This window comes from Podarcis erhardii (genome assembly GCF_964252035.2).
Source record: "Podarcis erhardii genome assembly, chromosome: 15".
In the NCBI taxonomy this organism is placed as follows: domain Eukaryota; kingdom Metazoa; phylum Chordata; class Lepidosauria; order Squamata; family Lacertidae; genus Podarcis; species Podarcis erhardii.
Window position 1 is genome coordinate 18,918,252 of NC_138505.1, and position 12,669 is coordinate 18,930,920.

Below are 12,669 nucleotides of genomic sequence, written 5' to 3' on the forward strand. Positions count from 1 at the left end.
CAAGTAAGAGGTGACGTGATAGAAGTTTATCAAATTATGTGCAGCCTGGATAAAGTGAATAGAGATTTTGTTGTTGTTGTTGTTGTTGTTCCTCCCTCTCTCGTAACACCAGAACTTGTGGACGTCCAATGAAGCTGAACGCTGGAAGATTCAGGGCAGATAAAGGAAAGGACTTCTTCACACAGTGCATAGTTAAACTATGGAACTCACTGCCACAGGAGGCAGTGATTGGCACCAATTTAGTTGGCTTTTTAAAAAGATTAGATGAATTCATGAAGGATAAGGCTGTCCATGGCTATTAACTACAGTGGCCATGCTCTGCCTCCCTGGTTGGAAGCAGTAATGCTTCTGACTATTGTAGCAGGAAGGAAGACAGCTCTTCTGCTTGGGTTCTGCTTGCTGGTTTCCCAGTTGGACTAGATGGGCCATTGGCCTGATCCAACAGGCTCTTAGAATCATAGAACTGTATAGTTGGAAGGGGCCCTAAGGATCATCTAGTCCAACCCCTTGCAGAGTCAAGGTTACCAGATGTCCCCGTTTCCTGGGGACAGTCCCCAGATTTACAAATCTGTCCCCCTACAAAATCCATTGAAGTTGAAAAGTGTCCCTGGATTCATTGAAAAAAATCTGGTAACCTTACTTGCAGTGCCAGAATATGCAGCTGTCCCATAAGGGGATCGAACCTGCAACCTTGGCATTATCAGCACCGTGTTCTAATCAACAGAGCTATTCAGGTGTTCCGTTCTTATTTATTTTTTAAACATTTTAATTCTGCAATATCAGTTAGGCATGAAATTAAATGCCCATGGTTGCTAAAAGCCCACTTGATATGACAGTCTATTAACAAGGATAAACAATAGTGTGGGAGGAGACATTAGCGTTTGGTCAAAAGTTTGCACTTCAGAAAAGTGTGTTTTTGTTTCTTCCACTAGATGGAGTCATTGTGCCTTTATAACCGCCGTGCGGCAACCTCTGTCTCTATTGCATTTCTGCTGTCCACATTGTGGCTGTTGCATCCACAAGAACCCTCCCCTGAAACACAAAAAGGTGGCAGTCCGGGGACCAACCTGTCTTGGCTCAAGAATTCTGCAGGCAGATCCATGGCAATGGAGTGAGAGGTCATAGAGGGAAGGATGACATCACAAGATTGCTCCCGCAGAGAGCGACATCCAAGGGGCCTGGGAGAAACAGGGACTGAGCAGGGCTGGCAGGAGGGGCCGGAAAAAGACCACAGGTCAGTTGCTGACACCCTTTAAACAAGCCGTGGTAGAAGCAAGCGATGAGCACAGGCACCGGAGCATGTCCTTAGCCCCATTGCCCCATGAGTTGGGTTGCCAACTGATGAGGGGAGAGCTTGATCTGCTTTTGCAGAAGCCATACCTATAAGGTCAAGATCTACAGCAGGCATAGGCAAACTCAGCCCTCCAGATGTTTTGGGACTACAACTCCCATCATCCCTAGCTAACAGGACCAGTGGTCAGGGATGATGGGAGTTGTAGTCCCAAAACATCTGAAGGGCCGAGTTTGCCTATGCCTGACCTACAGCTACCTACAGCTTTCTAACCTGAGAAGGTCTGCAAATCAAGAGGCCGTTAAAGGCACAGGAGCAGCAGTCAGTGGGAAACCTGGCAATCCTGCAAAAACAACTCACAAACCAAGGCACTCAGGGAAGGTTGCCACCTTTTCCTCTCAGCTTTGCTCCTGTGCCTTTATAACAGTAGCCTGACACATGCACACATATACTTATCTGCTGCAGCCCTTAATTCTTGCCTGCCTCTCGCCCCTCCCTGCTCTTGTTCTAACCACTAGTCTCTCACACCCCATGTAGGCCATGGAGCAAGGGAAGACGATGGAGGCGCCCAAACCACCCAGTCACATCACCACCAAAGGCCTCTTCAATACAGCTATGGGGCCCCTCCAGCGCCAACTACGCTCCGGGGAGTACAACCTGTTCAAGTGTGCCACCATGTTTGAAAGCGACTTTGTCCAGGTATGGGAACCTGCTCCTCGGTTTGCTTCCTGGGACTCTGGAAATGCCGGGCGTTGAACTCAACACCCTTCTGCATGCAAGGCGCGGGGCGGGGGGAGCACTGAGTCAAGATCCTTCCCCAACTCACATCCAGAGTTTCTCAAGAACTGGGCAAAACTCAGCCAAAGAGAGTTCCCCTTTCTCCATCACTGCAGAAACATGTTTGGAAAATTTGGCCCTGGCAGAATTCTCCCTGCTGTAACCACCCCTGCAAATAGTCTGGGGTGCTGATACGAGACATGCCCCCATGTCTAGGGCCTAAAGCAAACACTTTAGGCTGCTGTTCTAGTGTCAGTGAGTTTCACAGATGCAGTGAGGATGTTAGCTGGTAACGTACACCTGCAGTCTAGTAAGTTAGTTTTCTGTGGAGTTAAAAGCAGGAGTGTTTTCCTATCACTACTGGAGCAGTATGGAATTGCAGGCTGTGCTGTCAAGTTTTGAGTACAGTTCAGTAAATAGCTGTTAAATCTCCAGGAACATAGGGAGTGATGTCTGTTGTTGGCAGAGAAGTGAGGTGATGTTTGTCAGGGGGATTTTGCTCAGTCTGTGTCAGTGGAAGCAGACCCCTTCTGGGGAGCTATCTTCTTAGGCTGGTTTGTTAGAGGCCAGAAAAGGAGTTCATCTCTATCTCCTAAAGGCAGCGTCAGTTTTTTCTCCCAAGTGTAAAGAGAGGTGAGAAGCAGGGAGAGTGAGTCTTGGACTCTTGTTGGACTCTAAGCATGCCTTGACCACAGCAGTGGTGGATGCCTGTATATATTTGCTACCAATATGCTTTTATGGCTGTCAAGTAAGCTTCTACACTTGATCGAATCTTTATGGCGCCCATGAGTGTTTATTGGCTGCTGTGTGTACCTTCAACCCTGAAGACACTTCCAAGGAAGGAGCTGCGTTGAGATGTCACTCTGCCGAGTATGGATACTGGCACACACACTCGTAGCGAAAGTGATGCTGGACCCAATCCTTCTAAGTCATCCATCAGAGGTTGATGGATTGATACAACAGTCATCACATGGTAACTTCTCTTTGCATTGCAGGTCAGCAAGCGAGGTGGCACCCTGGACGTCCACAATCAAGTCCAGATGGTGCGGGTTGCCATTGCGGCCACCAGCCCAGGCCTTCAGGTCCCCAACGTGCTGTTGCTGGCCCGGCCAATATTCCCTTCCCGACAGCAGCCTCAAAGCCTCCAGGCCGCCCGGTTACACCGCACTTCGATGAATACGAGGTTTGAGCTGACCAGGTGAGGCCCAGCTTGCCCATTTTCACACCAAGGCAGCACCCTGCTTAAAAAGGCCACATTTGCATGATTTAGAGCACTATGGTACAACAGTCAAGACTTCCTCACAAAGAATTCTGGGAGCTGTAGTTTGTTAAGGGTGCTGAGAGTGGTTAGGAGACCCCTATTATCCCCATAGAGATACAATTTCCAGCAGGCCCAGCCCACCTATGGGACAAAGTGAGGTGACTGCCTCAGGTGGCAGGATCCACAGGGACAGCAGATCCTAATACGGTGGTACCTCTCATTAAGAACTTAATTCGTTCTGAAGGTCTGTTCTTAACCTGAAGCACCACTTTAGCTAATGGGGCCTCCTGCTGCCGCTGCGCCACCACTGCGCGATTTCTGTTCTCATCCTGAAGCAAAGTTCTTAACCCGAGGTAATATTTCTGGGTTAGCGGAGTCTGTAACCTGAAGCATATGTAACCCGAGGTACCACTGTATAGGTCTCTATTCCCTTGTTCCTGATGTAGATTTTCACTCACCCCTTCTTACCTGGTGGGGAAGGGGGCACCATTTTGTGGTTTACCTCAAGTACCAAAAATGTATTGGGCCAGGATGGCTTACCAGTCAATCCCTCCTTACAGGGAACTCTGGGAACTGTAGACACTGGCTCCAAAATGTTGGCAACCCCAATGGGAAGCCCACAAGCAGGACATGAGTGTAGCAAACCTCACTTTGTTTCATTCTAAATTCTCTTGCTGCTTTCAGAGGTAATTTTTAAGAATGGCTGGGCTATTTCAGTGAAAGTTCCTAAATCTTGTGCATGCCATTAAAAAGTCATAATAAATAAAGAAGGTGCAGATTGTGGTGTGACGGCAAGTCAGTTCATGGACCCCATTTTGCACTCCCCCAACAAACACACGTACAGATCTTCCTCCTTTTTCTCCCCGTCTCCCTGCAGGCTCCTTCCCTTGTGCTTTGTCAAGATCTCCATCCATGACTTTGATAAGCAACAGCTCCGATTCAAAATGTCCACCGGCCGCACTTTCTACCTCCAGCTCTGCCCACTACCAGATACACAGGAAAGTGAGTTTGAGTCATGGGTCAAGGTTGTCCACCTGCTGCGACCCCCCTCGGACGTTAGCCTGAAGAAGGAGCCTGTTGAAGACCTATGGAAGCCAGGCCAGCCTGCTCTCAACGCTACAGCTGTGAGTTCCTTTGGGGTGATGGAAGTGAAGCCCCTAAAAGTAGGACACCCAGACCATTAGGAATGCAGGGGGGATGTGGGAAGGAAGGTTGAAATATTGGCAAAACCTATTGGTGTTTCACAACTTTCTGACTAGTTGCAGGACCTTAGCCAGACCTAGCAGAGTAAACATAGAGTTCACGAAAGCAATTGGCAACTTGGCTGCAGACAGGAAGGATGAAGCAGGAACCAGTAACTTGTAGTTAGGTGTTTATTATATACAGTGCCTATTTACAGGAACAGAACAGAACACGGATCTTTAACTTGCTCTCTCATACACGACTCACAACTCCTACACTGACACTCGTACATTCCAGTTAGTAGGCCATTAAGCAATATTCCTGTGAGAGAGCTTGACCAATCATGGAGCTGTCTCCATGCCTCTGTATCACCAGGCAGACTTACTCCTTCACATTGCCTTGGCTGTCTGCCAAACCTTAATTGACTCTGTGTGCATAGTTGCACGTATTCAGATTCCCAACAGAAAATAGGAACACACCTATAGTTAACACACACTCCTCTCACACCAAAGATTACTTCAGAAGACCCCAGCCCTCTCCAGTCTCACAGATGGATGATCTCTACCATTTCAGAGATGGAAGTAGGATAATCCTTGAGGACTTCCACCATCCCTACTCTTGCACCAAGGACTGCTGTTTGAGGTGCATTCTGCCATCCCTTCACAGATACCCCACTTTACTCTTCTCCAGCACTTCTGACACCAGTGTTGCACACATCCCAATCTCTGAACAGTGAGAGACTCCAGGCGTGCTTGCTCTTTCCCAGGGTTCAGTTTCCTTGGAATAAAGGTCAACAGAGACTGTGGTGTCTTTATGATATATGGTTTTCTTGACACATATTCAACCTGAGCATAGGATGGAGGGGCTCACAACATTAACACCAAAACAGATATTGCCTCCCCATTAGAGTTCCAGGGAAGCCCAAAGCTTTGGAGTCCAGCACCGAGCAAAACATGCCTCTGAGTCTCCAGCTGCCAGCATTAGCAAAAATTCTCTCACAACTTTCACATACACAATCTTGGCCTATTATTCTCCATCCTAGGATGATGTGGCATATAACCAGAACAGATGGGAAAAAAACTCATCCACATGTCTCTATAGGATCAGAGCTCACTCTTTTAAGATGTGAATGACAGGTATTTATTTAAGTGAGCAGCTGAAGCCATTACCTTGACAAATGAACTGGCCTGATTGGTTCAGCAAGCTTCCTCCTATAGATTCTGGCCTCCCATACACAGGATCACTGGTCTAGATTATACCCACAGGTATAATCTAGACCCTTCAAATCTATAACAGTACATTGAACTGGTCTTAGCTGTTTAAAAAGCAGTGTTCTTCAACCTTGGAGTCTCAGATGCTGTTGGACTATAGCTCATCCAGCATAGCAGTTAGTCTGGGATGAATGATGAATGATGAGAGTCCCAGTCCAACAGCATCTGGGGAACCCGAGCTGAAAAAGGTTCAAAGGGAATTTACTTAGCAGAGCTGGGGTGGAGTGCTAATAGATTGGGAAGTGCTTGTTAGAGCTCTGTGTGTTCTGAAGTAGATTAGTAAAGGTTTCTGAATACTAGTTCACATTGTTTCCTCTCCATTTAAATAAGGCTGCTAAAATAAAGTAAGTTTGGAGTAACCATGAGTGCGTATGTGAGAGGACTGTGAGCTCCACTCATTTCAGGTTCTGAAAACGTCTTCCTAGCCTCAGCCTGTGCTCAAAATGCGTTATTTATTTCTGGCTTTGGTTGGCTGATCTGACAGTTCTAGCAAACAACAAGCAAAGTCAGTCTGACAAGCCTCAAGTCTGTCCATCCCTACAACATACTGCAGGTATTACTACTGCACAGCTTGAAGCAATAGGGTGGATAAAAACTGACTCCTCCTGGAATAAATATTGTCCGGACCCAAAATATGGTTCCAAAGCTTTACTAATAGAACTTTCTTCAAACAAATAATGTTACAGTCAAATAGTTGTAGAAACTTCAGTGGCACCCTGTGTGAGCTGAAAATTTGGCGCCCTCCCACATCTCACCTTCTGTTCTGCTCAATTCACTATGTCATAGTTGTGACGCCTTACGGCACCCCCTAGGCTTGGCACCCAATGTGGGGAAACTGTTCGCGCTGCCCTAAATCTGCCTCTGTCCGCAGGAAAGAAAATTAGGTCCATGCCCATTGTTTCAAATACCTTGTTCTCCATCCACCCAGAATCCTGTGCCCCAGCTCCCTGCGGACAGAGAGTACATCCTTGCAGAAGTCCTAAGCACTTTGCAAGAAGAAGAGGGCAAGAGGAACCCAGCTGAGCCCTTGACGAATCAGTATAGCATCCTTGAACCCAGCAGCAGCCCATCTCCAACTCCCAGCCAAGGGATACCAGCAGAATCAGAGAGCCTCCCACCTTCAGAGGGTCCAAGCTCCAAAGAGCTCCTTCAAAGGTCCTCCAAGGGCAACAAGAAGGACAGGAGGCCTAAGGACCGCTCGTCTGGAAGCAGGTACCAGGGAAATTTTGTGCTGGCAGCCAGAGTGGGGAGCTAGGATTTGAGGCTGATGGCGAAAAGGTTCAACCCATACCACCCCAAACAAACATACGCTGACAGAAAGCTCCAGTTTGACATTATGGCAAGCTTGGTGGTGCACACATACACCTGATGTTTTTGAACTCCAGCTCCCATTACACCCAGGCAACATATCCAATGGTTAGGGATGATGGGAGTTGTATTCTGACAACATAGGCTACCCATATGGTTATTTGGACAACTAGTTCGCAATATCCTATAGTATAAGAACAGCCGGGCTGCTGGATCAGACCCAAGGCCCATCTTGTCCAGAATTCTGTTCTCACAGTGGCAGGGGTGTAGTGGGGGGGGGGGCTGCCGGGACGATTGCCCCGGGCACATTTTTTGGGGGGTGTTGCTCACGCCGCCCTCCCCAAGCCAGCTTGGTGCAGCTTCTTGAGGCTGGGATCTAATCAGATTCCAGCCTTGCAAAGCTGCTCAGAGAGGGCAGTGTGAGCCTTGTGTTGCTTTGTGAGGCTGGGATCATTGCAGCCTCGCAAAGCAGCTTGGGGCTGATGTTGTTCAGCAGCAAGGCCTGGGCAGGCTCAGGGAGGGTGGAGTCAACAGTGCCCCACCCCACAAGTACATCCTGTATCTGGTAAAGCCAAATTTTCAGGAGGAAAGCATTGAGACTGGTGCTGTTTGAGGGTAATATTATGTGGATTGTGCTAATTAAATGGGACTGCAAAAAGCGGCAAACCCACAGTAAACTCCAGTGTGGACAAGCCCTAATTGTGAGGTGGGGGGACCCTACCCACTTTCTGATTGTCCTCATGGTGAATGGCGAATGGAGGAGGTTTCACGTGGACATGGCAGCCATTCTCACAGGTGCTCTTCCTGTTTCAGAAAAAGCAGCAGAAGGAAAAGGTCAAGCAAGTCACGCCGAAGCCATTCATCAAAGAGAGGTAAGAGCTGCTCCGGCCAGCTTCTCAGATCCCATCCCCAAATACGCTGGAAGATCCATGCCACTGTAAGCATCTCAGGGATCAGCTGTGCTTCTGCCTGTCCCTCCGCTGAATCAAAGCAAACATCAGTTGGGTTGTCTGCAGATTGGCATTTGTGATTCAGCAGCAAAGGACGGGTTTTCAAAGCAAAGCGGTGGTGCAAATGGAAACTACTCTGACTGTGCCTGGAAAGCATTGGACAAGCAGAAAACCTATTGGAGCTGTGCTTTCTAGGCACGGGCAAGCAGAAGCCCTTAATCCATGAATCTCCATCCACCCATTAATCCAGGGATGCCATATTGGATCAACATTTCCAAAATCAAATGGATTTGAGAATTGTAGCATTTGAAAATAAGGCAATGGAATAATTGAACTGTCAAATAGGAAGGGACCCTGAGGGTCATCCAGTCCGACCCTCTGCAGTGCAGGAATAAATTCATGGCACGCTTCGATAGGCAAAGGCTCCAGACATTGGTTAGACTCCAACTCTCATGATCCCCAGCCAGCATGACCAATAGTCAGGGGGATGTTGGAGCTGTAGTCCAGCAACAACGGGGGTGGGCACGTTGGCTAGCCCTGGCACAGCCAAAGAAGGTTAGGGGCAGTGCTGCATTCCTGTGCCCATGGAGGGGAGGGGCAGCAGGTGAAGGTGGTGGGAGCAGCTCCACTGACTCCTCTCGGGGTCTCTCCTCCTTTCCCTCCAGCTGCCAGCCGGAGCCCCAGCAAGATCTCCTCTATTCTCATGGGTTCCTTCTCCAGCACCAGCCACAAACACCACAAAGGAAGCAGAAAGGGGGGCAGAGAGAGGAGGCATTGAGAGTGGCCCAAGAAGCAGAAGAGGCCCCAAAGGGACAGAGATGCTTTCCCCTCTTCTCCAACCATCTCTGAATTTAATAAAAACAATGGCTAGAAAAACCACACCGTTGTGAGTCTTGGGCCAAGAGGCACAGGGGAGAGGGGAGGCTGGTGGGGGCAGGGCAGGGGAGGGTTACGAGGGGTCTGGTCAAGGGGAAGGCATGACACCCCATGAGGAAAGTATGCAGTGTTTGGGACTTCTTAGTTTGGAGAAAAGGCGAGTAAGAGGTGACATTATCAAAGTTTATCAATGTATGTCTGGCATGGAGAGAGAAAAGCTTTTCTCAATCTCTCAAAACACTAGAACTCTTTGTACTGTGGAGACATTTGATTGGAGCCATAAAATGGCTTAAGGGTAAAGTAAAGTAAAGGGACCCCTGACCATTAGGTCCAGTCGTGACCGACGCTGGGGTTGCGGCGCTCATCTCGCTTTATTGGCCGAGGGAGCCGGCGTACAGCTTCCGGGTCATGTGGCCAGCATGACTAAGCCGCTTCTGGCGAACCAGAGCAGCGCACGGAAATGCCATTTACCTTCCCGCCGGAGGGGTACCTATTTATCTACTTTGACGTGCTTTTGAACTGCTAGGTTGGCAGGAGCAGGGACCGAGCAACGGGAGCTCACCCATCGCAGGAATTCAAACCGCCGACCTTCTGATTCGCAAGCCCTAGGCTCTGTGGTTTTACCCACAGCGCCACCTGCGTCCCCCTAAAATGGCTTAGGTCCCATTTAAAAGCAGTATATCATACCCGAGGTAAGGGTGCCACGAGTGACTAGGCCCAGTTGGCAAAAGGCCTTTCTGAACTGCAGGGCTCTGAACAGATTCTTGGCCGTGCCTATCCCTGGGGCTAGGCCTGTTTACATTAACTCTCCTAAGTTTATTCATGTAAGGGAGTGCTTTGTAGTATCTGCAAGCTTTCGAATGGTCCACAGCGACTGGATTAGAAGGAACAAGCTACCAAACTATTTACAAAAGAGAAACTAGCCAGGTTTTCTCAGCTTCTTTTCCTGGCTGGTGTCAGCCAGAACTCATCCCACAGTTTCTAAATCACTGTAGTTCCTGCTCACATTACAAGCTTATTTGTTCTTGGGAAGGCTGGGTTTGGACATGCCCAGGGCAGTTCAGAGTCTGAAGCCAAGGATGCTCTCTGGAGCAATGTCCAGCCTCATTTCTCCCGAACCTGGCTTAAATGGATGTGGTGTGGCCTGCAAAGGTTGGACTCCACCAAAGACCACTTCCATCTCCCTATCAAGAGGCTGCAGTCATGTGAGCAACAGGCAGAGGGCAGTGTGAATTCGGCTGGCATGGCTGTGATGAGGAGAGAGAGAAGGAAGAGCAGCTGCCCCTGGCCGCAGCTGTTAGGCAAGGACCTTGGAAAATCGCAGCAGATTCCCCCTGAGATGGAATCCATTGGGATGGTTCTAGAAAAGACTGGGAATGGAGGAGAGGATGCCATTTGACCATGTAGCTACAGCCTGGTCTGAAGGCGCACGATGCTTTGCTTGAGAGGCTGACCCCCTTTGAAGGTACCTTTGTGTGTCTTTGTGGAAGAAAGCGGGGCTGTCAAAATGATCAACAAACCCCACAAAGGAAGAAGCAAGCTTTTAAGTTCCCCAGAACTCTTCTTCACACTGGATGTTAAGTCCATTCGGCTCCTTTCCTCCCTGGAAATCCGTCCTACTTGTATCCCTGCTGCCAAATTGGCCAATGGCGGCAGGAGTTAATGGGCATTTCCCTGGGCACTGGACCAACCGACCAATAGCAGCCCTTGCCACCTGCACCCAGGGAAAGTTTAAATGCCCGGCCAGCGTGGCCTTTCGGCTTTTCTCTTGCCGGTTTTCCTACCCTCCCTCCCTTGGATTGGTTTTTGTTCAGGTACGGTTTGACCTTGCTATTGGGCAATGTCAGGCGCCTAATTTTCAGGGGCAGGGTAGGAGTTTTCCCCACTTGGCTAATTGGCACCACCATTTGGGTTTTCGCCTACCTCGTTGCAATCGTCACAACTTTGTAAGGCAGATAGGCATTGGCTAAGCCTAGTCGTGGTTGGAGGGGATGTTGTAGCCTCCGCCTGCCCCTCCACAGGTAAGGGTATCCTGTTAAAGTGATCCAGGAGGAGTGGCTCCTGTTCGATGGCCAGACGGGGGCTAGGGCCATACCACTCCTCCTAAGAGAACCACTTGGGGGACACCCCAATTTGACTTAGGTCATAGGGCATCACTCCCACCCCCACAGGCTTCATGGGCGGGAGGGAGGGACATGCGCAGTTGCCTTACCCCAATGCCTATGGTCAAACCTCACATCTGTAACCAATAAAGCTGTGGCCTTATTTGATCCCAAACCAATATCTTGTGTTGTGTCTAGTTATTTACACCTTAGGGAACCGGGGGGGGGGGGACATAGGACCTCAATACACAATCAAGAAAAGGGCTGGATCGTAAAATATATATATTCCTGGGTGTGGTGAAAAGAAGCTAAGCCCCTAAAGTGGAGTGTGGGAGATGATCGTCACCTATTAGGGGAAGGGACATGGCTAAGTGCTTTGCATGCAGAGGGTCCCGGGTTCAATTCCTGGCACCTCCAGGTAGGGCTGGGAGAGACCCTACACACTCATGCCTGAAATCCTGGTGAGCTGCTACCAGTCTGTGTAGATAATACTGAGCTAGATAGACCAATGGACAGACTGGGTATGAGTCAGCTTCCTTGAGATGAAAACAAGGGCACTGGTGTTCCCCTCGCATTCCTGGCCTCACACTGAGGATCACACTAAACACCAGCACCCTTTAATCACCACGGAAGGTGCTTTTCTGTTTTCTGTTTCCTGCATTCATCAGCTCTTTACCCCCTTGCCTGTGCTGGCTTCAGAAACAAGAGGGTGTTTGGAAACTGCCTATCGCCATGTTATTTAAAACCTAAGCACGGTTAATCGAACCAATGCACGCAGTTTGATCAGATGCATGTTTGCTCAGGGGTAAGCGTGTACACAATTGCAGCCTTTGGTCAAAATGGGAGATGCCATCTTTTACGCCTCCCTTTCACTCCAGAATAGTGCTACGCATAGCTGTCAACCTTTGCTTTTTTTGCGGGAAATTCCCTTATTCCAGCACCGTTTCCCGCTGCTTCCCTGGATTGTTAGATATCTCATAGACTGTCCCCAGGACAGGTGAGGCTGCTGATCCCTTATTTTCAAATCTGAAAGTTGACAGCTATGGTGCTATGGGGGCTGTAAACTTCTGCAAGCTTACTTTGGAGTAACTCCCATTGAAGTTGGTGGAACTGCTTATTTTAAAAATCCAAAGAGGAACAGTGCCGCTAGACAGAAAGAAACAGACCAGTTGGTGCAAGAACATAGACTTTACTAGGTTGCATGGTCCTGGGTGCAAGATTTTGCTACTGGCAGAAATAAATGGTGGCTTTCTTTGGAAAATATTAAGGTACTGTAGCACCCTGCTTGTGGTTAACGCTTAGCTGGAATGAAATATTCAACGCAGCAATAGAGAAATTAAAATAGTAATTTATTTGTCAGACAAATAAATGAGAGGCTCAGTGGTACATGGTTACCAAGCTCTGGCCTGGCCTCCTGCCATTCTGGCCAGCACTTATATTCCCTTAATCCAGCCCCCTTTGCTCCTCCTGTGGCTGCCTCTGTCCAATCAGCCTGGTTGAAATTCCTATTGGCTGTTTGGTAGAACCAATCACAAAAGATACACCCACAAAAGATACACCCACTTCCTTGCCCTTATAAGGGAGACAAAGAGCTATATATATGACATATAAGTAATAATATATCTTACATGGAATCTTAATAGTGTTTTTT

The 12,669-nt window shown here is 48.7% G+C and overlaps 1 protein-coding gene across 1 annotated transcript; it reads left to right on the top strand.

Annotated features, from left to right (window-relative positions):
• The first annotated feature begins 1,104 nt into the window (after positions 1–1,104).
• LOC309330819 (Golgi-associated RAB2 interactor protein 4-like) lies at positions 1,105–8,919 on the top strand. Its single transcript, XM_081842703.1, has 7 exons — positions 1,105–1,234; positions 1,829–1,990; positions 3,064–3,266; positions 4,207–4,453; positions 6,711–6,994; positions 7,904–7,962; positions 8,706–8,919. Exons 2-7 carry the CDS (start codon positions 1,832–1,834, stop codon positions 8,816–8,818), a joined length of 1,065 nt encoding a protein of 354 aa, XP_081698829.1. The 5' UTR covers positions 1,105–1,234; positions 1,829–1,831; the 3' UTR covers positions 8,819–8,919.
• The last annotated feature ends 3,750 nt before the right edge of the window (positions 8,920–12,669 follow it).